Source organism: Malurus melanocephalus, unplaced genomic scaffold, assembly GCF_030028575.1.
Source record: "Malurus melanocephalus ecotype Western Australia unplaced genomic scaffold, MMel_1.1 scaffold_401, whole genome shotgun sequence".
Classification (NCBI taxonomy): domain Eukaryota; kingdom Metazoa; phylum Chordata; class Aves; order Passeriformes; family Maluridae; genus Malurus; species Malurus melanocephalus.
Genome location: NW_026623633.1, coordinates 376,496 through 403,944, shown reverse-complemented (window position 1 = coordinate 403,944; position 27,449 = coordinate 376,496). Strand labels below are relative to the sequence as shown.

At 43.5% G+C, this 27,449-nt stretch overlaps 1 protein-coding gene across 1 annotated transcript in view; it reads left to right on the top strand.

Moving 5' to 3' along the window:
* The window catches only part of PLCL1 (phospholipase C like 1 (inactive)), a 178,307-nt gene extending 156,307 nt beyond the window's left edge, over nucleotides 1-22,000 (top strand). Inside the window, exons 5-6 of the mRNA XM_057379314.1 lie at nucleotides 1,466-1,575; nucleotides 20,270-22,000. Coding sequence (XP_057235297.1) covers nucleotides 1,466-1,575; nucleotides 20,270-20,440 — 281 coding nt within the window. The 3' untranslated portion in view covers nucleotides 20,441-22,000. The remainder of the gene's footprint in view (nucleotides 1-1,465; nucleotides 1,576-20,269) is intronic.
* The last annotated feature ends 5,449 nt before the right edge of the window (nucleotides 22,001-27,449 follow it).

The following is a 27,449-nucleotide window of genomic DNA, read 5'->3' as shown; positions in this document are numbered from 1 at the left end:
CCTCTCTCTGGAGCAGCAATGTATCCAAGTTACAGATGGTGAAGTGAGGTCCAGAGGAAAAATAACTACCAGGATACTGCATAAAGGCAGRGCTGCCCACATAGAGCTAAGATCCATTTGCCTTYGTATTTTTTACCACGAGCAAGTGARTCATTGGAAGGTTTTGTTTTACTAAGTGAAGTGAAACGATTTGTAAGTCAGYTGGCATGAAGCACACCTGCAATAAAATATTGCTCGGGGTGCAGTTATTTAGACTGTTTTCCAAAGGATGTACTGCAGGAACTCTGTTACCTTTGACAAGCAAAGCCTTTGARCGGGTGAAGTTTTGGAATGGAAACAGTAGAGAAATCCTGCATTGTGTGGGGTTGAACAGCCTCAGTGTTCCTGAGCTCCTGGAGTTGGCACAAAGAAGAGAAGCTATTGTTAGTCCTCCAGGAYTGCTTTGGGCAAGCTGTGCTGAGTGCAAGGCTGCCTTGGACTGTCCTTCAGCAACCTGCCAAGCAGCCTCTGCACCTACACTGTGCACGTGTTCTCTCCATAGGCATTTCTTTGATGGAATTCCAATAAAGCTTGAATTTGAGTGACATTTACCCTAAAATGTTAAGGAAGGGGGAGCTATGAAACAACTGGAGATGGAGCTTGGTTTGTGCAGCTAGGATAGGCTTCAGAGGCTTTGAAGTTACTTAGTGCCAATCTGGCCTTTGTAAGGTACAAATTAAGGGAAAACAAGCAGCTCTTTTCCATTTTGTCTCTTAATCCACACCAGGCTCAGAGAAATGTTTGCATACACTGTGCAGATCTTGTGAAATTGGTGGACTAATTGGATATCTTAAGGTTTTTGATCTGCTCCCAGATTTCCTGAATTCTTGTATCAAGCAACAGATCTGCAGATGTTTGCAKATGTCTGCAATGAAATGCCACAGGGCTGGGGTTGGAAGTGTCAGTTCTCGGTGCTTCAGGAGAAACAATCCTGTGATTAGTTATGCACTTTTAATGTAATTTATCATTGTGAAGTACAAGGGCTTTTGTGTGAGACTGTGATTAAGATTAATGAGGAGATGTGCACTGGAGCCTGCATTTGCTGTGCTGAACAGGTACCTTCTTCATGTGTCAGACAGCTTTCCAAGGTGCAAAGTCATCAGCTCAAGGAGAGTGATGAGCTATTGCCTTTTGTCGCAGTATTGGCAGCAGTGTGGGCTGCAGRCAGAATGCTGGAGGAGTGTCTGTGTGGAACCCCAGCACTGGCTGGGAGAGCCACAAACCAAATGGAAGCACTGCCCCAAACCTGTACATGACCCCTTTATTCTGGGAGACATTCTCCCAGGATGGAGTCGTGAAAGGAAAAGGACTGAAAGCACAGAAGGARGTTGTAGGAAGTCCCAGCTGCAAGACTGAAAATGTTCACTCAGTATTTTATAAGGAAAATCAGTTGTGCACTGAATGATGTGGCAATCTGTATTTTTAGGAATGGAATTCCATGAAGAGCTTCATAACCTTGGGACAAAAGAAGGTTTGAAAGGAAGAAAATTAAGCAAAGCCATTGAGAGTTTTGCATGGAATATCACAGTGCTGAAGGTAAGCACAGAAAGTACCACATTCTGTCTCATATTAACTTTATTAGTAAACCTTTGCTCTTTCAGGTCCTTTGTACTTTCTTACTTAATATTGAAGGAACATGTTGTTCTTTTTTTAATGGGATGTTACCTCCACTTACTGATATTTAGCAAATACATCTATTACACCTCTGTTTTGGAAACTGTGAAGGGAATTTATCTAAGCCTGAACTGGAGAGGAAAGATGCCTTGTTGTTTCTATGATCAAGGGACGTGAGTTTAGTTGTCTGTTCTGCCCCATGCACCCTGAAAGTGCCCTGTTTAAAGTCATTGTGTCTCAAATACTTGTTTTTGTAAAATGACAACTGGAGCATCTCTTTGGGAAGGGACAGGGCAGGAGAGGTTGTCAAGAAAAACCATGAGGAATATTGTAGATACTGCAGGGTTATGTTTCCAAAGTGGAGCATTGCTGGAAAGAGCACTAACATGTCTTGAGCAGGAGAAGGAAAAAGGAGTTGGGAACAGAGAGGCTGAAGGGCCAAAGTGTGGGAGAGGCCATTGGTAGTAGAAAATGGTTAGAGAAGGCCTGGGACAGCTGTGGTTTCTGGAATATCTTCATTTACCATGAGAGGGAGGGGAGGTGAGTAATGGTGTCAGTGTCAGCTAACAGACCTCTGATGAAAAGTCAACCAGTTCACACTTACAGACTTAAATAGACTTAACCTATTCCACACAGAGCAATTGAGAGAAGTAGCTGAAGAGTCTGCCCCCCAAAAAATCACACTAGCAGTACTGAACATTAATCTGTATACCTTTAGCTGTGTTAGGTAAAATAAATGCTTGTGATCAGAGTCAGTCTAAATGTTTTGATTTTTTAGATGTTTGTCAAATGCGAAGTTTGCACCTYTGAGGGTGACCTATGGTTAATGAAAGTAGAAGTAAGGTATCAGAGAAACATTTTCCATGAGAAATAATTGCTGCCTGGCACATATTGTTAACTTAGTCAAGAGCTTTAAAACATCTAGTCAGGGTCAAGRAATAATTGACTTGTTTCATTTATAATCCACAACTTCTTTTCTATCTTTCTGACACAATAAAATATTAACAGAGTTTSTGACAGCTATCCATGAAATGCACATGAAGCAGCTTTTCATTCAGACTGAAGTCCAACTCAGGAATGACAACAGGAAACTGGGAATGAAGTGCCTTGGGTGTCTGATATGAGACCATCAGMRKTKKTWYWAWTTKKYMWYYKRWTTTTTTTTTCATTTTCCCCTGAAAAAAATACTGTCTTTGAATAATCCTGCCCATAAAAAAACCTGTTTGCTACTTACAGCTGCATCTCCTCTTTAGCACAGACTCCCCTCAGTGGTGAGAGCTGCTCAGGAAGATTTGGGGGGAAGAGACTGACAACCCTGTCCCACTAAAACCACAGGTGTCCTCCCCATGTCCAGTGGCAGGGTGGACACTACAAATATATTTCACTGGTTGTTGATACAGTATTATTAGAAAAGGAAAAAAATATCCCATAACATCTCACAAATGCATCAGCTGCTTTACATGAGGTGAGGTGAGTGAAAACCTCTTTGTGCACTCAGGGAGGCAATTTCATCATGTGGAAGGAGTTGGTTTGTGTGAGGTGCCGGGAGCAGTAGCAGGTATTAAGTTGTGCTTGTGCTGTGAAATGATTAATAGCCTTTTCCTAAGCTAGTGAAGCCAAGACATATTTAATTAATGTGTTTCCTTATAAAGACTCATTGCAGTAGGTAAGTTTTGAATAAAAGAGGAGATGCAATAAGAAATTGCTACTGGCAAAATCATTAAATAGCTACAGAGTGCAAGATTAAAAGTGCATTTTATGAAAATCCTAACTGTGGACATTCCTCATGTTTAAAAATGCCCTGGGGTACTTTTAAGAGGTGAATCAAAATAGTATGTCATTTTCTTCCTTAGTTTATATAAACTTAATTACATATTAGTAATAGCCACTATAAGGACAAACTGCCAGAAGGTAAAAATGTCATTAAGAACATGGATGTTATAACTTGGTGACAGTCTTAACAAGTCAGCTTTGACATCAGTGCATATTTATAAAATKTCACATCTTCCTCTTTGGTTCCATGTTGTGTAGAACACTGTCAGGCTCACAGTCAGTAAAACTGAGAGACATAACCTAAGTACACTAGACAGAAGAAGCATGCTTTCACAGCAGTATTAYAGGAAAGGTTATGATCCCAAATTCAGTCTCGTTTCATTTTTATTTCCATGCAGCACCAGCTCTGTGTCTCTCTTTTCCTCTCTGTATTTAACTGAGTGCTGATAGAATGCAGGGGTGGCAAAAGAAATGTTGTGTTTACCCCCTGACAGGAACCACAGTGTTAGGAACCTTTAGTTTCATCCTACCAGGCATGCAAAGCTGCTCAGCTCAGCTGAGGCAACTGTTCTGGTTTGACCCTTCCTTGTCACAGAAAGTCACAATTCATTTTCATGAGGTATTTCTTGTTTTTAAAGCAGGTGACTGCATTTCCCAGAGCAGAGGCTTTCAGGGAAAAAAAAGTTACAACCTGTGAAACTCCTCTACTTACTGAGGAAAAATGGTCACAGACTGCCAGGRGGTGTTTGCTCGAGTAAGAATTGGGCATCTGCAGAGTCCTGAGAGCCTGGCGAGGCAGTCAAGCAAAGTTTGAGTGTATTGACTGTGGTTTAGATTTATTGCTCTCACATGGACATGCTTTGTCTGCAGACAGATTTTTCTGGGCTATTTGTGCTTTGGTGGGTCAGCACATGCAAAGTCTGGAAACAGTACCACGGGTACTTGTGTGTTGATGGTAAATATTGGAGCGTTAATATGCCAACATAGTGGCTTATTTAGAGATAAAACATGGGAAAAAGAAGATAAAATGGCATTTTCTGTTTTGGYCTTCTACTGAAGGGCAAAACACTGAAATGTTTAATTCTAGTCTGCTCTAGTCTGCATGTGTTTTTAGATCTTTTTATGCGATGTGTTTTTAGATCTTTAATCTTTATGTAAGATTTTGCCTCTGCTGCCCTAAGTCTGTCAGTTCCATCTTACTAGGACTCCAGCTATTAGTGCATGCCACAAGACATCAAGTGATTTTCAGGGACCATTTCAGCTCTCATCCATGAGTGTATCTGTTTATTACTCTACATTTAAATTAATGCTGATTAAATGTATCARGAGAAGTTTGCTGAATGCAGAAGGCATGCAATTATTAAATTGCTAATTCAGTTCTCTCTTYGGGGGAGGCATCCACAATCTTATTATGTGGTTGTGATCAATGTTAGCTCTGGTGTGATTTTATGCAGCAAAACTGWGCAGAAATAGCACTTTTGCAAGATGATGTCCACAAATKACCTCTTTCTTCACCAYGGTCATTTGTGACAATCAGCCTTCMGTTGCTTGGGAGACCTGMRGCATCCAGAGCCCCAARTGCACACTTWAAGGCTGTTTTGGAGGTAAAATTGAGATTCCTGACAGATGTACGTACAGACTCTCTGGCCTCACCTAAATGGAGAYGAATTCGTCATTGCTATAAGGTATCAGGTCTTTTCATGAAGGAAAGCTGCCATTCCGACAGTGATTGTTATTTTAAAGTGCCTTAAACACAGAGTTTCTGATGATCTTTGGAAGAACTAGGTCCTTTCCCAGCCTTAATTTTAAGATTATTATAGTGTACTATGGAGATGTTTTTGAATGGATATTCTACAATATTGTAAAACCATCTTGTAAGTGAGGTCTTCTCAAATCAGTACTTTTCCCCACAGTCAGACAAGAACCATGGCTTTGTTCCTTGGCATGCTGCAGCGTGGATAATGGAGCAGCAGAATCTTAGTATTATATGTATTAAGCACAATGGTAACAATGTATTCTGTGACATATTATTTAATTGCTGCTAAAGGTTTTGCATGACAATTTACGCTGTCTAGGTCTCGAGAGCACGATGGATTCATGAGTCCCACGAAGCTGCTGCTTTCTATGTACCATGAATTTTATTCACTGTGTCAGTTAGGCTTTCCTCTGATCCCCAAAAATTCCTGGTCTCTCATCTCCCACCTTTTCCTAGCACACCTCTGTGGACATGAGCACATTGATGCTCAATTTGTGAAACTGCAAAAMTAGATGGAATAAAAGCCATAGTGTCTTAACAAATTCTTGTAATTTGCTGTCATCTTCTGACAGTGCTAGTCCAGCAAGAACAGTAGGCAGGARTGGTTTGTGTGGCATGGAGTCTTCATGCATGCCTTTAAATGCATGTTATAACTGTGTTATTCTGTATCTACTCATCTCTATTTATATCCAGATTTAGATAAATGTATTTTGAATGTGATTACCCAAAGGCTTTTTTTTTGGAAAGACTGAATATTTTTCCTGCTGTCTAATCCCCGCATTGTTTGCATTTGCTTTGTTGATGTGGTTTAGAGCAGTGTTTCAAACTTTTAAACCTCTCCAGACTGTGTGCCCTGGCTACTTTTGAAGGATCTTTTGCATAATGCTGAGACCTGCAGTGAAGATTGGCTGAGCCCATCAGTCTGCAATTGAGTGGCAGATTTTTCAAACGTGAGGAAATGCAGAGCTGTTCATGTAGTGACTGGATCAGCTTGGTCTCTTATACGTGAACTGAAGGAAAAAAAAAGAAAAATGATACAAAACAGTTGGTGCTTGAGACAAGGTGAAGAGGTCCATCAAGGTCAGCATCCATTTACTCTTGTAAACACCCATCTGCTTAGTTTGAAGCAGTTAATTTGAAAGCAGAGGCAGAGGTGATGGAAAAGGTACATTTAGGTTTTTCTTAGTTTGTGAAAGAGTCTGAAGGATCCACATGGGAGCATAACTTGTTCCCAGGCCCTTTGTGCAGTGGAGGCTCCCAGCTTCAGACCTGGTTCCAGGGAAAAGCTTGTGCTCCTGGCCCTCAGGACAGGCTCCAGGGCTCCTCTGTGAATGGAGGTGTTGCAGAATTTTTCTGGGATGGGGGATTTAGATCTTTCARTGATCCTGAGTTAAGGAGGTAAGTGTTGTGATTCCTATGGCCAAGCTGTTTTGATCACTGTATTTTGTACAAGRTAGCCAAACCATGTGAGTATTAGGCAAGATAGGCAGCTCTTTCTTGTACCTAGCAGAGTGCTGTTCTCTACTGATTTGGCTGATAAAGGCCTCCTCCATAAATGGTGAATGTGCTCCTTTTTGTCTGTTTTGCCCAAGCCCAAAGGCAGGAATGAGAGCTCTTTAATAGAGAGTCTCCGTGGATTTTGTCAGTTGTATCTGATGATGGAAACTTCTCAAATTATTCAACACTGCATGTTAGGGTGAAAGGAGTGTAATCCCAGTCCATCAGGAGTGCTAGTTAATCAGCTGGAATAGCTKGTTATTGCTGGCCCTCAGCCATGCTGCCAGAGCATTGCTCCAGGGAGGATGTAGTGAGCAGTCCCAACAAGTACAGCATGACCTCTCTGGGTACCTGGCTGTTCCCTGAGTTTTTTGAAGCCTTAATGGTGTTTCTGACAAGGTCTCTGTTYCCTTGGCCAAGGAAAATTCCATGACATGAGTTGGATTTAGATCAAGTTGAATATTTGTGTGTGTTTTAAATATACGTAAAGGCTGCCCAGGCAATCTTTAATCTTGAAGCACCAACTGCTGGCAATACCAGGGACTAAGGGGGGAATGCAGTGCAAGGATCACCAGGGTTCACAGCTCTTGATCTTCTTCATGAGAAATTTCTGTAGGGCATGAAGTCCCAGGTTAGGCTGACATAGAGGAGAAACTTAGTCCCCTGTTAATCAGTTATTGCTGGGGTTCATCCTACTGATGAMTATKTAGCTGCTGTGGATCTTAGTTCTGCTCAGAGATTTGGCTTGGAAGGTGCTTGGAGTGAGGCTGTAGTGTTTTCCATGGTGAAGCCTAGTGTCTGGCAGACCCAGGGACCCAGTTGGCTGTTGGGGAAAGAGCTGATGGCCAGAGTCATCTGAGCAGAAATGTGGGTTTCTGCCCATTTTCTCACTTTGTTCATCTTCCTTCAGCGCCAGGGCTCTGCTCCTACAGGTGTTTTRCAAAGATGGGTTTAGGGACAAGGCCYTCCTGCAGTCAGTGTARGCCCAAGTGTACAACAGACCAAAAYGGAGGGTCACTGGARTTCATCMMKRWRASMWGYMYTSYKWKCTKSYWWMCWYTYTTKTWWWYWYWTTTTTTKTTTACTGCARTAGAAAGYTCTGCAGATCTAAATAKTCGTCMTTCAGTTCCACTGGGATGGGTTTGTATGTGTGCAAACACACATGGGTGTATGTATATCGGAGGAGAGACAGGTCACCAAATACATGTGCGAAACAACAGTAACTTTGACACGAAGAGATTAGAAAAGTGAAAAGTGGTGAGAAAAGTCTTGAGTGATACCTTTCTGAGTTCTTGAATTTGACTAAGGTAAGCCAGAGTTGAATTGCAAGCAATCTTGATKGATGTCTTTTATTTTGAGTGATTTGACAAATTGCCAAAAGCCGTGGATCCAGTGCTGAGCTGCTGGCTGTGCATGCAGGGTGTGATGCATCAATCTGTGGTGGGAGACACGACCAGGAGCACGTGGGGTCACCGTGCCTGGTACCCCTTGTGCCAGGGCCACCTTGGCAGCGTGGGCTTTGAGCCCAGCCGAGGGTTGGCACACTGAGGTGCTGTGAATAGAAAACCACTTTTACTGTCACTTCACAAGTGGAGGCTTGACAAGACATTTGAAAGGCAAAATGGATACCCAGCTCTCTCCTTGTGTAGGCTGGCAGCTCAGTGAAGCCCTCTGCTTGGCTGTCTGCCCTAACTCCATTACCCCTCTGTGCCTCGCTGTCATCTCGGTCTTTTACAGTTTCTTCTCCCCAGCCTCAAGTCCCATTCCATCYTCATTGCCCCAGTTGTGTGAATCATCTCAATCCTGCCAGTGTGGGGGAACCACCTGTGACTCCCACCCGTTATCTGGACTAATCTCTTCATGGCTCTAATGCTGTCCCTCACCATGCAGTTCCTGAGTTAYTGCACTTGTATTTTGTGCCATCTTTGCCCTGGAGTGCTGTGTGGGACCTGGTATTGCTGTCCTTGTGCCTTTGGGGCAGACCCATCACAGCYTGTGCCTCATCTSTGCTGCTCACATCACCCTTCTCCASCAGCCTGGCWGGGATTTTGGCAWGTGGRTGTGAAGGGSAGCTTGTCCTGAGGGGGTGTGTAATTCGGTCCAAAGACTTTGCCACTGGAAAAGTAATTAATAACGTTCAGGTGATGGTGTCTGAATACAAAGAGGGTTTGTTCTCCAAAAGCTGTTTTGGGAAGATGCAAAATTATCACCTATGAAGAGGTTATTTGAAAAATCAGCAGGTAGGGTTACAAGTTTCTCAAAGATACTCATCTTTTGAGGAAAAGCTAYTCCTGCACGTATGTGCCTGGGCAGAACTGAAGAGCTGTGCTGGAGAGTTGGTATTATACAAGGGTGTCCTGGTTTTACTCGGTCTGATTTTTGGTGGTGGGGGAATGGGACCAAGAAACCACAAAGATGGCTCCTTTGACAAATTTCTAGAAGCTTTCTCCTTCTCCAGCAAAAGGAGCCCTACCCCCTGTGTTTCAGAACCAATCCATTGTGGCTCTGAGGCTGATGGACAGGCTGCTGGTCAGGCCTGGGCCAATTGCACATGCTAGTTACACCTCTGTGATGATGTATGGTCTTGTACTTCAGAAGAATTCAAAACAAGATAGAGTGTGGCTGCCATTTAGTTTTTAGGTTGTTAGTATCATGCACCAGGGGAGGACAGAGGGAGGAGGGTGAGGAGATGTAAGAAAAAAAATAGAGACCCAAGATCACAGTAAGAACAAGACAGGTGCTGTTGCTTTTTTTTTTTTTTGGTGCTCAACATGGGGAAAACAAGCCGTTCTCGAAAGGACTATTTCTTCAATGGGAGATTTGTATAGAAAAGAGAGCGACCTTGCTCTGAGAAAAACCTGGCCTTTGAGGACTTTGATAAGCCAAAAAGAGGGAAGAGGCTTGGCCCAACTCATGTTTGAAGCGAGTGGATGCTTAGAAGAAATTGTGTTCTGCGGGGAAAGAGGTGCCCCCCCGCCCCATGTCTGAAGCGAGTGGATGCTTAGAAGAAACTGTCTTCTGTCAGGAGATCTGAGAGAGTGACCTTGCTCTGAAAAAAAGCAGCAGGCCTTGGAGAACTGTTTTCCTTTCTCCCACGAGGTAAAGGAAAAGAATCCCATGCCATCAGCAGTTATTCACTGGCTGTTTCTTGGGAAAAGAACTTCCACAGCTTGGAGCTGTAAGGATTTTCTCCTATGGTGCTGGATGATAACCATAATGAGTAGTCTGATCTATGTTAAAACTTTCATCCCTGCCCCTCTCACGCTGGGAAGGCATGGAGGGGTGGGGAGGGGTGACCTGGGACAGACAGGTTCCCAGAAAAAATAACAGTTTTTATTTCTTCTCCTTCTAAATTTTTCCCTATCTCTGTTCCCCTCCCCAGTGCAGTAGTATTCTTAGTAGTTTTTAGTAATAAATCAATTTTGCAACTTAAGTTATTCAGCCTGTCTGACCATTTTCTGGAACATATATGTATCTTTCTCTCAATTATGGTATCTTATCTAAAAGCCATAAATTTTAGTGTTAATTGGGCTTTTGCTCTCCCTTCTGCCTCTCTGGTTTGGGTGCTTTGGCTTTTGGCCCAGCTCAAACCATGACATTCTTGGTGCGTTGGCTGGGAAAAACGGGTTTAAACCCTCAGCAAAGGGAAGCAGTGAGAAGGAGAGGGGTGGCTTGAGGGAAAGATGTCTGAATGTAGGTGGTTCCCCACCAAAGGAGCATTGCTTGGGTGTAAAAACTGGGTCAGTGTCATCTCACATCCCTTGGAGGAAGAGACAGTGCAGGCAGAAGCTGCAGGTGGCAGAGGAACTGAAGCAACTTCTGCGAGCATCCCCTCCCTCCCCTGCAATGGTACAGTTTTCATCTGAGACCTGGATAGCAAAGACTGCTGTACTTGCAGTGGAGSTAACGCAGCCTGGAAGACATGGAAGTTGGGAATCCAGTTTGTGCCGATCTGACAACGTGACCTCGTTCAGAGGAATTGTAAAAGGCTGTAATGAARGTACMAGTTTSTGCAGAAATTCACACATTTCTTGCSTCTGTCTGTCAATGGCTGTGCTAACTAAGAATGAAGGGAAAGGAGCAGCTGCCTCTKGGAGRTGTTGGGGATTGCAGTTTATTCRTGACACAGAAGCAGARCCCTTCMCTCCCTGAGGCCTTAAGGCATCCATGTGGGACTCCCCAAGGGAGCCTCCACCCACARCTGCTTTCTGAATTYGTTGAGTATCAGGGAGAGAYCAGGGCACAACATGGCAAGAACATTTAGAGAGSRTTGCTTGTACATTGTTTTTTTCCCAACATTTGCTTATTTTAAATCTGGCTGTGCCATTCCCTGGGAGCTGCAACCAATTCTTGCCTGAAACGGTTGTGTTTGAATGGTGTGTGATAAGAGGTTTAACATCTTCTRAAAATTACCCTTGTGGTGTTTTTGAGCTTCTTACAGCTCCTGTAGGGGATCACATACAGTTTCCTAGAGCTTACAAATGATGACAAGCTGACTGCCCCTTTTGTTTCGTAAATTACGTGCCAGCATCTACAAAACCTGCTCTTGGTGGGGGAATGGGTGTCTAATTTAAGATGGTTCCTAGGGGAGCTCAGGAGGTGATGAAAGCTGTCAGTTGCTCCTTTGGAACTTCCTCCTCTGCAGTTGCTGAGATGGTGTTTGGGTTTTCTGTGGCATTGTCAGTGGCTTCAGTGAAATCCAGGAATATGTTTTATAATGGAGCAGTACCTGGCCCTTGTGCTTGGCTGGAGCTGGGGGCTGGCGTGTCTCTGTGAGAATGCCAAGCCTTCACTTTCTCCTTTCTGAGCATTGATAGGAATCCTCTCTCTGCATGTCAGAATAAGCATAATGCAATTGCTAGCCAGGACCTTTGACTTTTTCTGTTCTGGTATGAGTAGATGAGTCATGGGAGTTGAACTCTGAATGCAGCAGGCAGTGATTTGCTGGCACRACCTTCCCCGTTTCATTGTGCCAGTCTAGATTCCATTACTGCCTCCTGACATTGAAAAGGGTTCATCCACAGCACTAAATATTCTGAGGGCTGTGGCTAAAGTGAAATGCTCTGTAACTCAATGGTGGTATTGATTCATTTTTGTTRTCTGGAGCCGCTAGCAGTAGAAGGCTGTGGAGTAAAGACTTCTGTGTTTACATGTGTGATTATAGGAAATATGGGTCTGCAGGGAGGGCTGGGACTGTGAAAAGCCACAAATTGCATTAAGTGAAAGTTGTGGGTGTTCAGTGACACCAGGCATTTGCTCTGTAGTTTTTCTCCCCTAGATCTCATGGTAGATTTCATAAACCCTAAATGTGGTAGGCAATCCTAAAATCTTGCACAGGAGCTAGGGAAGTCAGGCTGAAGTACTTGTGGGTAGAAGTAAGCTTTACTGTAGGGACAATGGATTGGGAAACTGCAGTCTTCTATTTTTGACARCTACAGTCTTTTTTTAACCTGGGGCAGATGAATTCAAGTGTCAGGGGATGAAACCTGTGGGAGATAAAGGTCACTTTCTTGTGGGTCATCTCCCCAGGTACAGGTGGGATCCATTTGTGGAGAAAAGCAGAGACAAAACTGGTGATTCAGGTGCTGAGGCAGCTGCTATTTATTTTTAGATCACAAAAAGAAAAAGATGTCATTTCTGATGTTAGAAAGGCTATTACATGAGAGCAGTTGGACTTAGAGGAGTAAGTTAAAAATGCCTCCATAGTAGTTCTTTTCTCCAATACCCTCTGGTACAGATAAGACACAGGTCCGGTTTTGGCAGGAAGAGCTTGACTGATGGGCTGTGATCACTMTGAATAGTAATAAATAGAGGTGATAATTGCATTCTCACTCTGTTCCCTGGGTTCCCACTCCATCCGGATGTGACCTAGGGATGCTGGTGTGTGTAGCAGTGGGGAGGAGCTGAGCCACATGAAGGCACAGAAAAGCACCCCAAAAAGTATTTTTACCTTTTCAAGCATTGCTGGTGGTGGGAGTGGGACAGCCTGGGCAGTCTAATTTAGTCACCTAGGATGGGCAGGCTGGGACTGGAGGCTGCCAGCAGCAGCAGGACAATTTGCTTCAGAGGGTGGCTCAGTGGTCTGATCTCCTCCAACCCTCCCCAGTAACTATGGAGGTATTATTACAGCCCTCTGTATCAGTCTTAAAAATTGAGTTGAATTTGGCTGAAAAGCCCGTGTTTTCTGTGGCATAGTATCATAATTATGCTTGTTCAGTTTCCCTCATTCATTTTTGGGTAATGGTACCTGTGAGAAATTCAGTTTTGTGGCTGAAAGAGGACTAAGAAATAAATGCCTGGACATAGAGCTTTGCTCTTCATCTCATGGCTACGCATCAAAAATAAATAGTGCCCCAATTTTTTCAGTGATCTGMGGTTTTCATAATATTAATTGTGTACTCCTGGACTCCCAGCCAGCTCTRTGATTTTAAACTGATCACCAGAAAAAAAGGCAGGTTCCTAGTATGGAGGGGTTGACAGCCAGAATCCATCCATTTGTACTGTACTTGCAAACTGTCTGCCTGATATAGTGCCTGAGAGACACACAGGCAGCTGAACTGCTCAGCACATGGCTAACATCAAATTAATGGCATTATTTCTGAAAGCAAATTCCTGCTGCAGCACAGTTACAGTCAGTGTTCACATTCATTGCTTTYGACAGGCTGATATAAAGTAATTTAATTTAAATGCCCATATGAGACAGAAGCATAGGCATTTATTTTAAAAATAAAAGCCCTCTCTTTTTGTACATAAAAATGCCTGCTTGAAGGAMTAAATTAGTAGCCATACAGTGCAATTGATTTGCAAGAGCCCCTGGATTTCAGTGAAGAGCTCTTTTTAAAGATCAATAGGGGAGGCTGTAGCATGAGTGCTTTTGCCACTTAGGTGTTCAAACAAATTGTCAGTGGTAATTCCTTGTCAGGCCTTGGTTGAAGGCCAGCAGGGTTTGGGAGAGCACTCKACTGAGTGTGACAGCGAGCTGGCCATGTGTGTCCTTCACTTTGTATTACAGGCAAATCCTGAAAGRCAATTACAAATCCAGACCCTCTTTCCTGAGTTGCCATGGCTGCACAAGGCAGTGATGCCCTTGTGCTGGTAAGGCCAACAGCCAGAATCAGAAGATTTTTGAAGTATTTGCTTCTTTGGTCATTGCCTGACTRTTCTCATTGAGGGTCTCCCTGTTTGTTCAGTTCCACCTCCCAGGCTGTCCTCAGGGTCAGTGTTTGCCTGTGTCACAAAATTTGGGAAGACACACGTGATAGACTGGCAGTTTTATAATAACTGGGGAGCCTCACCCGATGTGATGGAGTGGGGGCTGTCYCTTGGTATCCAGCTCAGCCATTTAGATTTTAACTGCACCTTTCTAATAGCTGGAAATGAAGACAAGAAATGGTGTGGGTCTTTTTCAAGGTAGTGCCATACCAGCAGAGACAGAGGCATTCCCTCTCCCCAGCTTTGGGATTGGTTCCAGCCTGTGCAATGAACTGTCACCAGCCTCTAGAAAACTAACCAGGCTAATGCAAAACAGCTCTCTAAGTCTCTCTAGGTCATCCTCTTCAATGCAGGCCTTTGGGGTGAGATCCAAATGGCGAATGAAATCAGTGTAAAAGTTTTGGGGTTTGTGTAGGACAACCTAAATGTAGAACAGCTGTCAGATTKGTCTAGTTCAAGAGTTTAAATAAAAGTAACTAAAATCAGATGGAACACATTTTCAGGTAACCTGAATATTGTTTTTAACATACCATATTAACACATTTAACATCAGGCTCCATCCCTGATCAGAGTACCCACCTGCAGTCACAAATCCAGTGGGTGTGTTAGCAGGGTRGAACAGCCCAGGATGTGTAATAGCACTTGAGCCATATGTGAGGTTAATGTTTGGTGTGTGTTACAAATCAGGGTCAGTATTTATTGTTTGCTCATTATATATTTATTGATTCTATTTGTTGTAACATATTTATTAATTTTTACCAACTTCCTCTGTGTTCCTTTGCTATGGTATCTGAACCCACGCAGAGATCTGTGCCTCATTTCCCTGAGTAAGTAGTAAAACAGTTGGGACATACAGTGCACTCAGGGCTGGTTCTGTGCTTCCTGATGCTTTTTGTGGAAAAAAGAGCTTGGGTTTCTACTCACTCACCCCCCTGTGCAACAAGAGACAGGCAGGAAAGCCTGAAGCCAGCATCCATATGGCTGATTCATGAAATAAATGGAGAAAAGATGAAGTGAGGAATAATTTTGGTTAGATACAGAATTACTAGGAGATTGTTCTGTTAACTATCTATCTCCTCCTGTTTGTCATCATCCTCAGCCTTGTTCTCCTAGGTGTCCCAGCTGCTGGCTACAGTGCATTGAGCACATCAGTCCTAGAGCTTCTGACCTTGTTTCTTGGCACAACCTTAGATCATTTCATTTGGTTTTTATCATGTAAAATTGTGTCAAAACTGCACACAATAATCTGTTCTAGAAGAGGTTCTCTTTGCTGCTATTGCTGACAGAGATTTAACACTTTGTATATAATGGTGACTGCTTTTCCCTAGGCAGATGTTTTCTTTTCCGTGCATCTCAAGTCTGTTCTCCGTGTGATATAATTGATCCTAAGCTGTTTCCTTCTTGCAAATTTTTGCTTGATCCTACTTTGGGAAATGGGAGAGAAGGTCTCTGGCTGTCAGTCAGATATAACATGCTGATATATTACAATGAGATGCTTAGTTTGATATCTGAATTCACCAGCACATCCTATAAAATGTGATGACTCAGGCCCCAGCGAGCACTCGGTTGGATTGCCTGATTTACTCAGTGTTAAAGTTGTTGCTGGTTTCAGCCAGGTAAAAACAAGCTCTTGCATTTGGTTCAGAATGCATAAGTGAGGAGCTGTGCCCAAAACCCAGACCTTAAATGATAAACCAGTAGCACAAGGAATGCCATTTAAGTGCCATCTTTTRTATTTGTGGCCTTTTTATTTTCCTGACAGGAAATGAATTTCTAATGTGCAAGGGTTTAAAGATAAATTGGCAAGTAACACTTGGACCCTGCTTTCCTGTGTTGTAACTCATTTTTGAAATCTTCTAATTTTCAGTGTACGAGAAGTGATTATAGCTTTGTGTCTAATCTTTCTGTACAGTAGTTTTTCATGTCAACATGTGCATTATGATCTCTGTCACAGACAACAAAGCTCTTGACAAACTATCTGCAGTAATATTGAAAAGGGTTGGTGTTTACAGTCTGCATTGATTCAGCAACACTGAGTTTTTGGASTAGTCTGTTCTGAAATGTGAATGTATCATAATTAAATTCATATCAATTGTTCCCACATTTAACTTTGAAGGAGGCGTAGAAACATAYCTGTTTTTTGCAATAAGTTTAACATAACAGTCCAATCATTTCATAAAGGATTTCCTCCCCAGGATTACATATCCAAATCCATGGGCAATCATTTAATTGTGTGTCTCCTCATATAATATTAAACACAAAGTCCTACTATGACACTTTGAAAATGCACCTCGCTGCCTCCACCCAGAGTATCCCAATATTACAACATTTGGAGTCCTTTGGCACAGACTGTGCTGTTTCTGTCCCTGTGTTGCCTCTGAAACGTGGAGAGGCACAATACTTGTGGCTGTTTTATTTGACTGTGTCTGACTTTTTCAGCTACCCACTGGCATCCACAGACAGGCTCTGGAGATTTTACTTCAGGATTAAATAGTAATGAAAGATCTTGATTCTTTGAGAAAAAGTTAAAAAATARCAGTAGTATCATGAGCATGATGTGGGATGGGTGTTAAGACCTCTGTTATTTGTTTATATTTACTCAACCCTTGAGGATTGGAGAGAAAAGCTCCCCTAATGTGCTGTCAGAGAATGTGCCATAGCCAGGATCCCCAGTGCTGGGAGTGCCCACAATGACCGTGTGGCATGGGCTGCATGTGGCACCGTGTTTCCTAGAAAGCATAGAAATAATAATTATTAATAGACATGCCTATTTATGTAGAAATAAACATGCAGTGCACATAAAAGAAATGATATCATGAAGTGGAGCAGGAGATGGTGCCAGTAACCTAACCCACCTTTCATTTCCCCAGTCCTAGAGTGGGTTACTGTTGGAGGTAGAGTTGTTATCTTGATTCATAAAAACTTAGATATTTGATCTGGRAAAAAACCTTAACCAAACCTACAACGTGTGGAATTTGTCCCATCTGTAGCCATTGCCAGTGTCTAGAGCTATTTGTGCTTCTTAAAGCTTTTCATGGGTTGTCACTGGAATTGAACAATATTTAAAGCTATGTCAGCTTATGGGTTTTCCAAGCAGTATTAACCTGTCAAGGTAAAGGCTTGTGATCTTGCAGTTGCTTGGCAAGCTGCACTATTTGTCCTGTAATGTGAATTTGTGCTGAGATGGTGTAGTTAGGGGTATAAAACCTGACTTCTAATGTTCCCTAAGGCTAAATGAAAATGAACCCCTTGATCAGTTTTTCAGTTAGAATACTTAACTTCTTCTGGCTTAATTCACTGTCCTGCCAAATGCTGAGTTTAAACTTTCTCACGAGTATTTATTTTCAGGAAGGCTGATGATATCAATAGCAGAAGGGAGATAAATGGACAGATGCTGAAGTGGACTGTCRTGATCTCTTTGCAAGAGAGATTCTTTGTTTGTAAGGGCAAGCAGGATGGTTCTGTGCACAGAGATGATCACAGTGACTGGTTTGTGAAGGTTGTCTCAATGCAATCATGCTTGTAAAGTTTACTCTAGCTTCTATCCACTATTTAGTTTGTTAAGGTGTTGACACAATTTTGCTGACATTTTTCATAAGTGGATTATGCTCACAGCCAGTTTTTTAAAGCAAACAGATGGCTTTTCAAGCAGAGCATGCCCACAGATTTTTTTTTAATGGTGTCTGTAGAATTATGACAGCTCTGTCAGAGAAGGCTAGTTCATCGTTGATTTTCTCATGACAGATGATTCAAAATCATTTCTGCTCCTTCGTCTTGCTCAAATGAACCAGCTGTTTAAAAATAAAAACCACAAGGAGACTAAGACATAAATCAATTGGTCTATACATGAATGGAACTGCACTATTTTGATAAGTCCACTTCTGTTTTTAGATCAGTATAAAATAAGAATGTCTTCAAAATATTGGAAGTATGCTCAGGAGGCGTGCGTTTCTTCTTGGAACCTGAAGACATGTTGTGCGTTGCCTCAGACAAAATCTGTACTCTGAATTGCCTGGTTACTCAAATGTGAAATCAGAATATGCATAAGGGAGAGCGGGTGGCTTGGCACTTTCGCAYGGGGTGTGAAGTCCCTTGGCTTCTGGGGACTTGAGATGTGAGTGTTGGCAGGGCAGGCTCAGGCTGGCATCCTCCAAATGGTGTGTCTGATCCCAAATAGCTTCTGTCCACGCACGTCTCAGTCCCTGGACAAACACAGTTTGTGGCCACCCTAAGAAAGATTTCCATACTTTGCCCTCACCCTGAGAAGGGGTTGCTTCCTGCACTAAGGGGATTTCTCTGTTCTTGGGCATGGATTCACAGTGCCAGGTTTTGGTTTGGAAACGTTAAGGCTGAAAAGCATCATTACTCTGATTTTGCCCAGTTTGCTCATGAAATCTTTGGTGTCTTTGGTCCTTGTGTGCATGATAAGAAATAGTAGCCACCCCTCTGCAGCCAYGGGTATTTCATCCTAATCCAAACTATTTAAAACTGCATTTGTGCAGTTGGAAGAGATTGACGATGTTTTGAGGAGACACACCCTTTTTGATAACATTATCATGTTGTTAATGCTACACACTTTGCTTATGTGGCAGTGTTGTCCCTGTCACTACATCACTGTTCCTGTGCCATTTGCAGACAGGGAGGGACACTAAGGTGGGCCAGGTGCTCCAGGCAGCTCTGGGGCTCTTGAATTCCTGCCTACTGTCTTTAACCATAAGCAAAACCTCTGACATAAAAGCAAGCTCAGAGCTGTGAGAAGTATCTGCTGCATAAATTATTCTTGTTTTGCTTTTTCAAGCCATGCCTGCTGACTGGATCCCAAGCTCTTTGTCTGTGTATTCCCATAACTGTCATGCTGCTGAGACACAAATCCCTTCAAAAGAGCTTCACAGCAAATAGCACAGAGCCACTCACGCAGTCCCAGTGCTTTTTGTTATTCTCACTCTGAGTTGTATTCCCAGCATCTGGGTAGTGATTTGCATCGTTCAGCAGGGACAAATTTGTGACCAGGAGATGAGGCAATCACGTTCTGAGGCACAGGCCCTGGATGATGCTCTGTCCCACGTGGTGTTTACCAGTGCTGCAGCCTTGCAAGCCACCATTGTTTCTTCATTGTGAGCATTGTGTACGGGGGTTCAGGCCTTGTGAGTCCAGTGCCAGGCACTGGCAAAAAGGGAACTGTGCTCATCGGTGTGGGATAAATCTTTCCTCTTAGCTTGGGAGAAAGGGAGAGCAGAGAGATGCTCCCACTGCTGGAAGGTGTCACACTGTGACTCATCCAATGCAACTGATTTGTTTTACCATCCAGTCACCCCTCCAGTGAGCCCAGGCTCCTAATKTAGCATCTGTTGTCTCCTGTGAGAACTGTCCAAGTGCCTGTGATTTGCAGGAGGTCAGGTTGGGTGGCAGAGATCTGAATGTGACATTTCAGTCGGTGGAGGTTTTCTTTCTGAATATGAGTGTAAACCAGCTGTAGTGTGTGCTGTACTTCAGGCTGCACTTGGGGTGACATGAGGAGATGAGGAGCTCAAGTTCTTACTGATACTGAATTTTAATAACCAGATACATCTCCTGGCTTTTATTTATTTGTATCTTGTAGCTCCAGAATCTTGTTGCTTTGCGACACTTGAACTATCAATATTTGCATAAATACTCATTTTGATGTTTCTGAACCCCAAGTCCTTAATACAAATTTCATGTAACACATTTTTCCTGATTGTTACAAGTTGTATTGACATCCTATTAGTCACCTCATATTTACATGCTCTGAGAAGATACAGAAGCAGCCTGTTGTTCATGAAATCTCACTCCCATTTTTGGGCCTTCTCAAAGGTCCCAAAAAAAATGGTTCAGGGGGATTCACTGGGTGATGTGTTTTAGATGGGCACAGCTTGGCCTGCTCTGCTCAGGAGGGCCCAAGGCTGGGTAGCAAATCCAGGTTGAAGGGAGGGTTGGGTTACCAGAATCTCACAGCTCATAGGGGACACACAGCCATTGCCATGTGGGATCTGATGCCTGGGAGCAGGGATGGAGCAKTGACATGGGGAGAGGGATTGCCATGTGCCATCAATGCCCTGTCCATGGTGGGACCTTGTGGAAGAAGAAATGCCTTCTCCCATAGCCTCCTTCAGTTCAGGCCCAAAGTACCTCCCACGTGGTGATGTGGAAGTGTGGGGAATGTGGTGCCTGTCCCATGGTGCCCAGTGCTGGCTGCTCCTTCCTCACTGTGCTGGCACCATGCTGCAGCAGGGCTTCAGTCCCATTTCTGGGGGGCAGAGATGATGGGACCTGGAATCTGTAGGGACATGAGAACGGTATTGCTGCTTTTGGTCATGTGTGCAATCCCTGACTCTCTCCTGCGTGTCTGTGCATCCCCAGGGCCAAGGAGATCTCCTGAAGAACGCCAAGAACGAAGCCCTGGAGAACATGAAGCAGATCCAGCTGGCGTGCCTGTCGTGTGGACTGAGCAAAGCGGGGGATGCCAAGGCCAAACGGTGCCTGGAGGCAATCCAGGAGAAGGATACTGGAGATGAGAACGGGAGGCTGTGAGGAGAGCCAGAGCCAGCGCATTTGTCACAGATTTCAATAACTCKAAACTATTTTTTTAAAGCATTTAAAAATTCACACAGGAGTGCCCTCTACAGGGTGTGATAGTATTAAAATCCTCACAATGTCAGTATTTTAATGCAGTTAATTTATCCACGTTAAACTCYGGTAGTGAGATTTCTAAATGAAGCCAAGCTGTCTGTATGCAAGTGCTTGTGTGCAGACATGCAGATCCTGTAGGCACCCTTTCATGCATTACATTAGCCATTTTCTAATTTATTCCTTTGTCATCTTTGAATAGGCCTGTTCATTCTGAAGATCAAAACAAATGGAGAGCACTTGTATCAGTTTTGGGCTTTATTTTGCTGCCCAGCTTTTATCATTTAACTTATAGGTTACATTACTGTTGTGCTGTTTGAGCAAACAAACAAAATACAAGTATCACTGACAGCTGGTTTTGAGAGGAGAAAACTGGTGGTTTGCTGCAGACCCTGAAGGTGATTTTTAGTGAACAATTACAACCAAGTAACCAGGATATTAAATGGTCAGAGTTGCTAGGTAGATTATCAGTAGATTCGAGGTGTAATTTTTGCTGAATTTAGCAATCTGYTCTTCAGGATACACCCAGACAGCACATACTAATGTAAAAACTAGCTAATTTAGTTTATTCCAGCAAAAAATTGCTACCTTGTAGATCTTCAAGACAGCTACAGTCTTTGCTGATAGGCATTAACTTGAGTAGTAATGAACATAGCTAGTCAGCCCTGTAATTATGGGGAGAGCTGTGAATACCCTTTGGTGGTCATGAGCACTGAAGGTGACCTTCAGGCCGTTCTGAAAAACCCAGTGGTGCCAGTATTGAAAGGAAGGTTTTCTAGATTTCACAAATGTGAGCTTTAGTGCAAGAGGTGTGAGAGGTCAGGTCAGATCTTGCTTTCCACCTTCTGCTTAGATGTTGGAGTCAGCTGAGTGAAGCACGTAGGCTCTGGACCTATGGTTTTGTGGTTAAGAATCATGCTGTGCTAGGGATTTAAAAGCAGGACTGAAGAACTGCTACAGATACAGTGTAGAGAAATAGCTTGGGAAAAAACAAGGTGCCAGCATCTTTGTGCAGCTGCTGCAAATATCCTGACACATGTCATGTGTTTGGGGTGAGAATTGGCTGCCTCTTTGTGCCACTGGAGAAAGGAGACAGAGAATGTCCCGAAGCAATGCATCCTCGTCCCTCCCGGTGTCCCATGTGTGCTCACAACATTCATTTCAATCATTTRAGTACTGTGCTTGAGTGGAGTTATTTGTGTTACTTTTAACAGGACTAAGTGTTTTATGGTTATAAAAAAAAGACTATATTTATTTAAAGCATTGCTTTTATTTTTAAAAGCTACTTTTTAAATTAATTTGATTAACAAATATGCTAATTTTCTGAACTTAACAAAAAGWAATTGCTGAAAGTTTGATCATTGGAAAATCTTATATAGCTATTGTGTTAAGTTATTTTCGACTTCTTAATAACACTATTATGTTCATGTTGCACATTACTGAGAGAGTAAAGTTATGAAACAACTTTGACCCATGGCTTTGCAGTGATTTAATACATGATCCTGGATAAAGGTGGGTTTGAGTGGGTAAGTCACCTGAGAGAAAATCCTSCTCTAACAGCGACTGCATTATTGCAAAGGTTGTAACTCAGGTGCCTTAARTACCATTTCAGTAAAATTTGCCATATTTGTTCAGATCCAGCCTTAAATCTTCTGTTTATCTCTCTRTTAGGTTATGAATGTGTATTCAGACTTCACTGAGGTCTGGAGAAATGTCTTTTGTGTTTCAGGCAAGGCATGAAGCCCACATCAGTGGTGTAAGTGTGCATGTTCACGTTTTGCCCTCTTGGGTTATCCTCCTGGTTTTATCATGGGTTATGTTTGTACAAAAACAACACTTGGCCTTCAGTCCTTACWGTTAGGGATGATGGAAACAGTTAACCCAGCCTGACCAGGTGCAGAGGATCAGCCTTGGAAAGCATTCTCTCTCAGGAGAGGGATGAGGAAAGGTRAGTGGCTTGCCTCTTGTTGCTTCGTTTAAATCTAGAAACATCTTGATTTTCTCAGTTTGAAAGGCTGTCCTAATGTCTGCCCAGGAACTGCTGGCAAAATACTTTCTCTGATGTTAGGAGCAAATGAACATGAAATTTGAGAAAAGAGCTTGCTTCCTGTGCTCACATGTACAGGRGGTACCACAGAGCTCTCACTCTGGATGCATTAGGAGAATTGGCTGGATGGAAATCCCATAGCATGCACACACACCTTTCATGTCATGTCCTGTGCCAAGGTCATGCATTCTGTGCCAAAATACAGGCAGTAGAGAATTTGGGGCATTGTGGAGTGCCCCAGGTAGTTGGGACTGTTCCTGGTGCTGGCACCCAGCTGGAGCAGCTCCATCCTCCCTCCTGCATCAAGAGGGGGGCTGGCAGCAAAAGCTCATCTCACCTTCCTCTGAGCTCCTTTGAAGTCACTGGGAGTGGAAGTGAATGATAAAGTGGCAGTTGGTGTAATAAAAATTCAGCCTTGAGGGAGAGCACATGGACACATCAAATCCAGCATCAGCARTAAACACACACAGGGGACTGACTGCCTGGCCTTTTTGGGAAGTGCTTCAAGGCGTGCCTGGCTTCTTGCAGTGGAACAGGAGGCTTCCCTGGGCCCTCTGCTGGTACGATTTCCCACACGAATGGTTGGATATTATCTGTGTCACTTCTATGGAAGTTAGGTCAAGAAAGTGTTACAGGCATTTTCAGTTGTTTAGAGTGTAGTTTAACAGCTAGAAATTGGAGAAGCTCTCAGGGACTGGTGTGGGGGGATGTCTGCCAGAGAGTGAATCTACCTGAGTATTCTCTCTGCCACAGAGTCCTCATCTTTGCAGTATTTGTTTTCTCTCTGTCATTCTCTCAACTGTAAGATAAGACTGATGATGTTTGGCTTGCCAGGCACAGATTAATTACACATTGCTGGAATTTGAGTTTGCTGTTGCTTTCAGGAGAACAAGCAGGCACTGTAACCCAGGTGTGTGCCAAGTCCTTCCCCTGCTGTGAGCACAGGTGAGGCAGCACGTGTGGAAGGGCTGAGCTGCCACACAATTGCCACTCCCATGGACTTCGGTTCCTCCAGGGATCAGGATACCTTGTCCACGTGCTTGTGTGTCTGGCCCTTACCAAAATGCATCTTTGGTCAGTRTGGCAGAGGGGCAGCCACCTTAAAGGTGTTAAATTGCTGCAGGTTTCCCAAGCAAAGATGGGGCAGGTGGCCTTGGCAGCACCTTCCAGGGGGCACAGGGCTGCAGGGTGACCTGCCCCTGTGAGCTGGACACTGGGGCCCACCAAAGAAAGGGGAATGCAGAAGTTTCACTTGGATTTTGTTGCTTTTTGCATGAAGGAATCCAGCCATGAGGCACAGGAAGAGGCTGAATTAGTCCAGCTGTTCACAGACCTGATTAGTCTTAAATCACCAGGAATAATTTTTAACAACTTTCTTGTGCTGGTATGACCAACAGGACTTGACCCCTTTCCCCTCCCTTTGCTGAACTCCACACGAGTTAAAGCACCGGGCTGTTCTGCTTTCTGTATCATTTTTCATGTATTTAGTTCCCTATTTTTAAAGGAGTAATGCAGCTTCCCAGTACAAAGGTGAGGGTTTTGTTCCTCCTTCTGAGATTCATCTCCCAAAATAGATTGTTATCAGGTAATTGCATGCATAGAGTGCTTTCCTGTGTGATGTTCCATCTCTCTGTTCAGACTAAAACACTAGGTTGAGTCTCCTTGGCATAGGTCCCACTCCTACAGGGATAGACAGCAGCCTCAGGCAGAGGCCTGACTCAGGAAGCTTCAGAAAAAAAAAAAAGGTGAAGGGATCCCATGAGCAATGTCTGTCTCTATGTCTTCAGCACTTGCTGTGGGGCTGAGCCTGGTGGCCCTGGCTTGTATCTCAGCAGCAACAATCCAATAAATCCAAGGTATAGTTCATTCTGGCCCCTCTCCCTGCCCTGGGTAGGCATGAAATCCATCAGTTTCCATAACATGGTAGCAGTAAAGCTGTCTCCAATTGCCACACCAAACAAAAAGCAGTTTGTGTCCCCAGGCAGCTGTGAGCACTGCTGGGATGGGTTTCACGGGTYCAAAGTGTCAGTGCTGTTTGAGACTATTCTGGCAGGTCGCCTTTGCATAGTCTCAGGCTGAGCAATCTTGCATTTGCTTTCCACAGCAAGTCCCTGAAAAAATGTTTCCTTTTTAAAGTGCTGTCAAGGGCTTTGTGAGTTCAGTGACCAAGATGTGACTGACCAGGCCAGAAATGTGATGCAAGTGCTGTCTCCCCAGCTGTTCCTCCRCAGCAGAGAGTGCTGTGTGAACATGCCCCCGATCAAACGGGTCATGTTTTAAATGAGGATGTTCCACTCCTTTTGATTATTTGAAAGACTTCATGAATAAATTGCTTTTGCAGAAAATATGGAGTGATGGAAATATGGAATGGAGTAATTCCAAGAAAGTGTCCAGGCATCAAATTCTCAGCAGGCAATGCTTGAGCAGGAGATAGTGTTGTGTTTAACAGCTGTTTGCTGTGCACAGTCCACACCACCCTCCTCTGGGAACTGAAAGAAAAATGAATGATTCCAAAGGCAAGTTTGAGTTATTGATGATGTTAGAAATTTTTTCCCTGTGAAGTTTCACAGCAGAGACTCAGATTCATTTATAAGGACATGAATATAGTAGGATTGGGAAGCAAATGTGATACTTGAGGCCAAAAGTGTGCATGGAGAGGAGGTGGCATGTCAGCATACTGAGTGTGGGGCTATCACAGCACTGATGGCACTGGATGCCAGCAGCTTGTCACCGTGGCCTGGTGGGCAGGAGTGCTGTTCACACAGTGCTGGCTGCAGCTGTCAATCAGTTTTAAGTGACATCTCATCAAGTCACCTCATGGCTCTGGCATGCCGAATCACAAAATTGCTGTGCTCTAGTGACATAATGTGCCACCGAGAGCATTGTAGATACTTCTGCTTGCTACCATGTATCAGGTGTTATTTTTTGTAAGACAAAGCTAATAATCTGTTTTGATCCAGCCTGACTGAATGCCTGTAGTTYAGACTGAATGCCTTCATTTGGCCTCTGAAGAGTATTTAATCATGAATTTAGARGATGAGGGGAGATTGAATATGCTAGATAAAGCATTAATTCTGGTTGGCAGGTGAAAATAAGGTACTAGATACACAGGATGGACATGAGGTTAGAAGCAGGCAAAGGCCAGGATTAATCTGGCTTTTTGGAAGCACGTATGGGGAGAATGGAGTATGGAGATGAAATATTTGTGTGCTTCCTCAGATAGCATCTAGTGAACCAGCTACACAWAATGCAATTAAAAACGAGATACAGATTATGGTTCTGACAGCAGGAGCTGCTGATTATTTACGGTGCTGATGGATGGAAATGTAATTTCACCTGCTGATGCTGTGAGTACATTTTGCTGATATCTTGTCTGTGAGTAGCTGGTTACCCACACAAACTGCTCTGTTGGTTCCTGGTGAGACCTGTCCCAGCTTCCCACTGCCTCACCAAAGCAAGCAGTGTGTTGTTCAGCCCCTGGTGGGGAGAGTGGCAGCACTGTTTCAGGACCCTGTTAGACTGTGGTGTGGAAACAGAGTTATTCTGAGGGATTTGATGGGCCAAGAAAACTGTCTAGAGGTGTACAGCAGTGGGCAGCTGATGACGTGGCAGGGTGGGTAGATCAGCTTTGTCAGATCAGCTGAAATGTTTTGGAAGCAACTGAGTGCAGAATTGAATTACCATCAGAGTAAACCAAGAATGCCAACTCCATGACATTGGCTCAGGTTTGCAAATTGTTTGAGGTTGGCTGGCACTTGCTTTGAGGCTCGTGCCCCTTAGGGCAGGCAGAATCTGATCCTGTGTTTCTAGACAGCCTGCTTTGGTATTTGGRATCTGAGCAGAGGCAGGATGTGTGCAGTGACTGCCTGGGGGAATCAGCAAACCCAGATGTGTCTCTTGGTTACTGATTCTAGCTTGGTATTTCTTAACAAGGTGGTTGCAATGTCATTTAATTGGAATTGTCCCCCTCCAGGTCTTGAGGAGATATGTGAAACCTGTCACGGTGCTCTGTCACACTCATTGTGTTGCCAGTGGGTTTTTTTTTGTTAATGCTTAAAGGTCATAATTACCATCAAATGAACACAAATATCCACACAAAAAATGTTTCTACCAGGTGCCAAATTAAGGCCAGATGAAAGACTCTAGTKTGGAGTTAGGTGACAGTGTTAATGAAGACAGAATGGTAGCAGTTTTGAGTTCTCTCATTATTTGTGAATTTGGATATGAAAATTGATTGAATAGTATTTATTAATAATGTGCGTGGGAAAGAGGCTTAGGCCTGGTGAGGAATTTTTATCCTAACAGTGCCTTTTTCATGCCATATCTTACAAGTATTTATAGCAGAAACCCTTAAAGAGAAACACTTGTACAYGGTCACGTGATGTATCTCTGTGGTCATTTTTTGAGTTCTTTGAACAAGAAAATCCAAGGAAKCTGGTGGCAGAGTTGTGGGGATTCAGGTTACCCTGCAGAGTCCTAGGAACAGATATTTGTACGTGGCTGCTGTTTGCAAAGARCAGTTTTGTGGTAATAAATGATTGAATCCTGAAATGATTTTGCACATCTGCAAAACCAAAGGACTGATAGAATGGGTGGCTTTCAGTCCATTATCTCACTGCCTCAGGTGCTGGGGCCTGAGGTGGACTGTGGCTCTGCCATGTAGTGACCAGCTCTGTTTTTCCCACATAACATGTTTCAGCCCCCACAGCAAGGCAAATTAACCTCTTCCCTGGGACTGGCTAYGCTTTTATAGCATATCGTGAATCCTCTATTTCCTGCTTCACTGAAAACAATTGCACCTTCTCCAGGGAAGGGCAAATTGATTGTAAGGAGTTCAAAGAACAAAACCTGAGCAGGTGGCTTTGT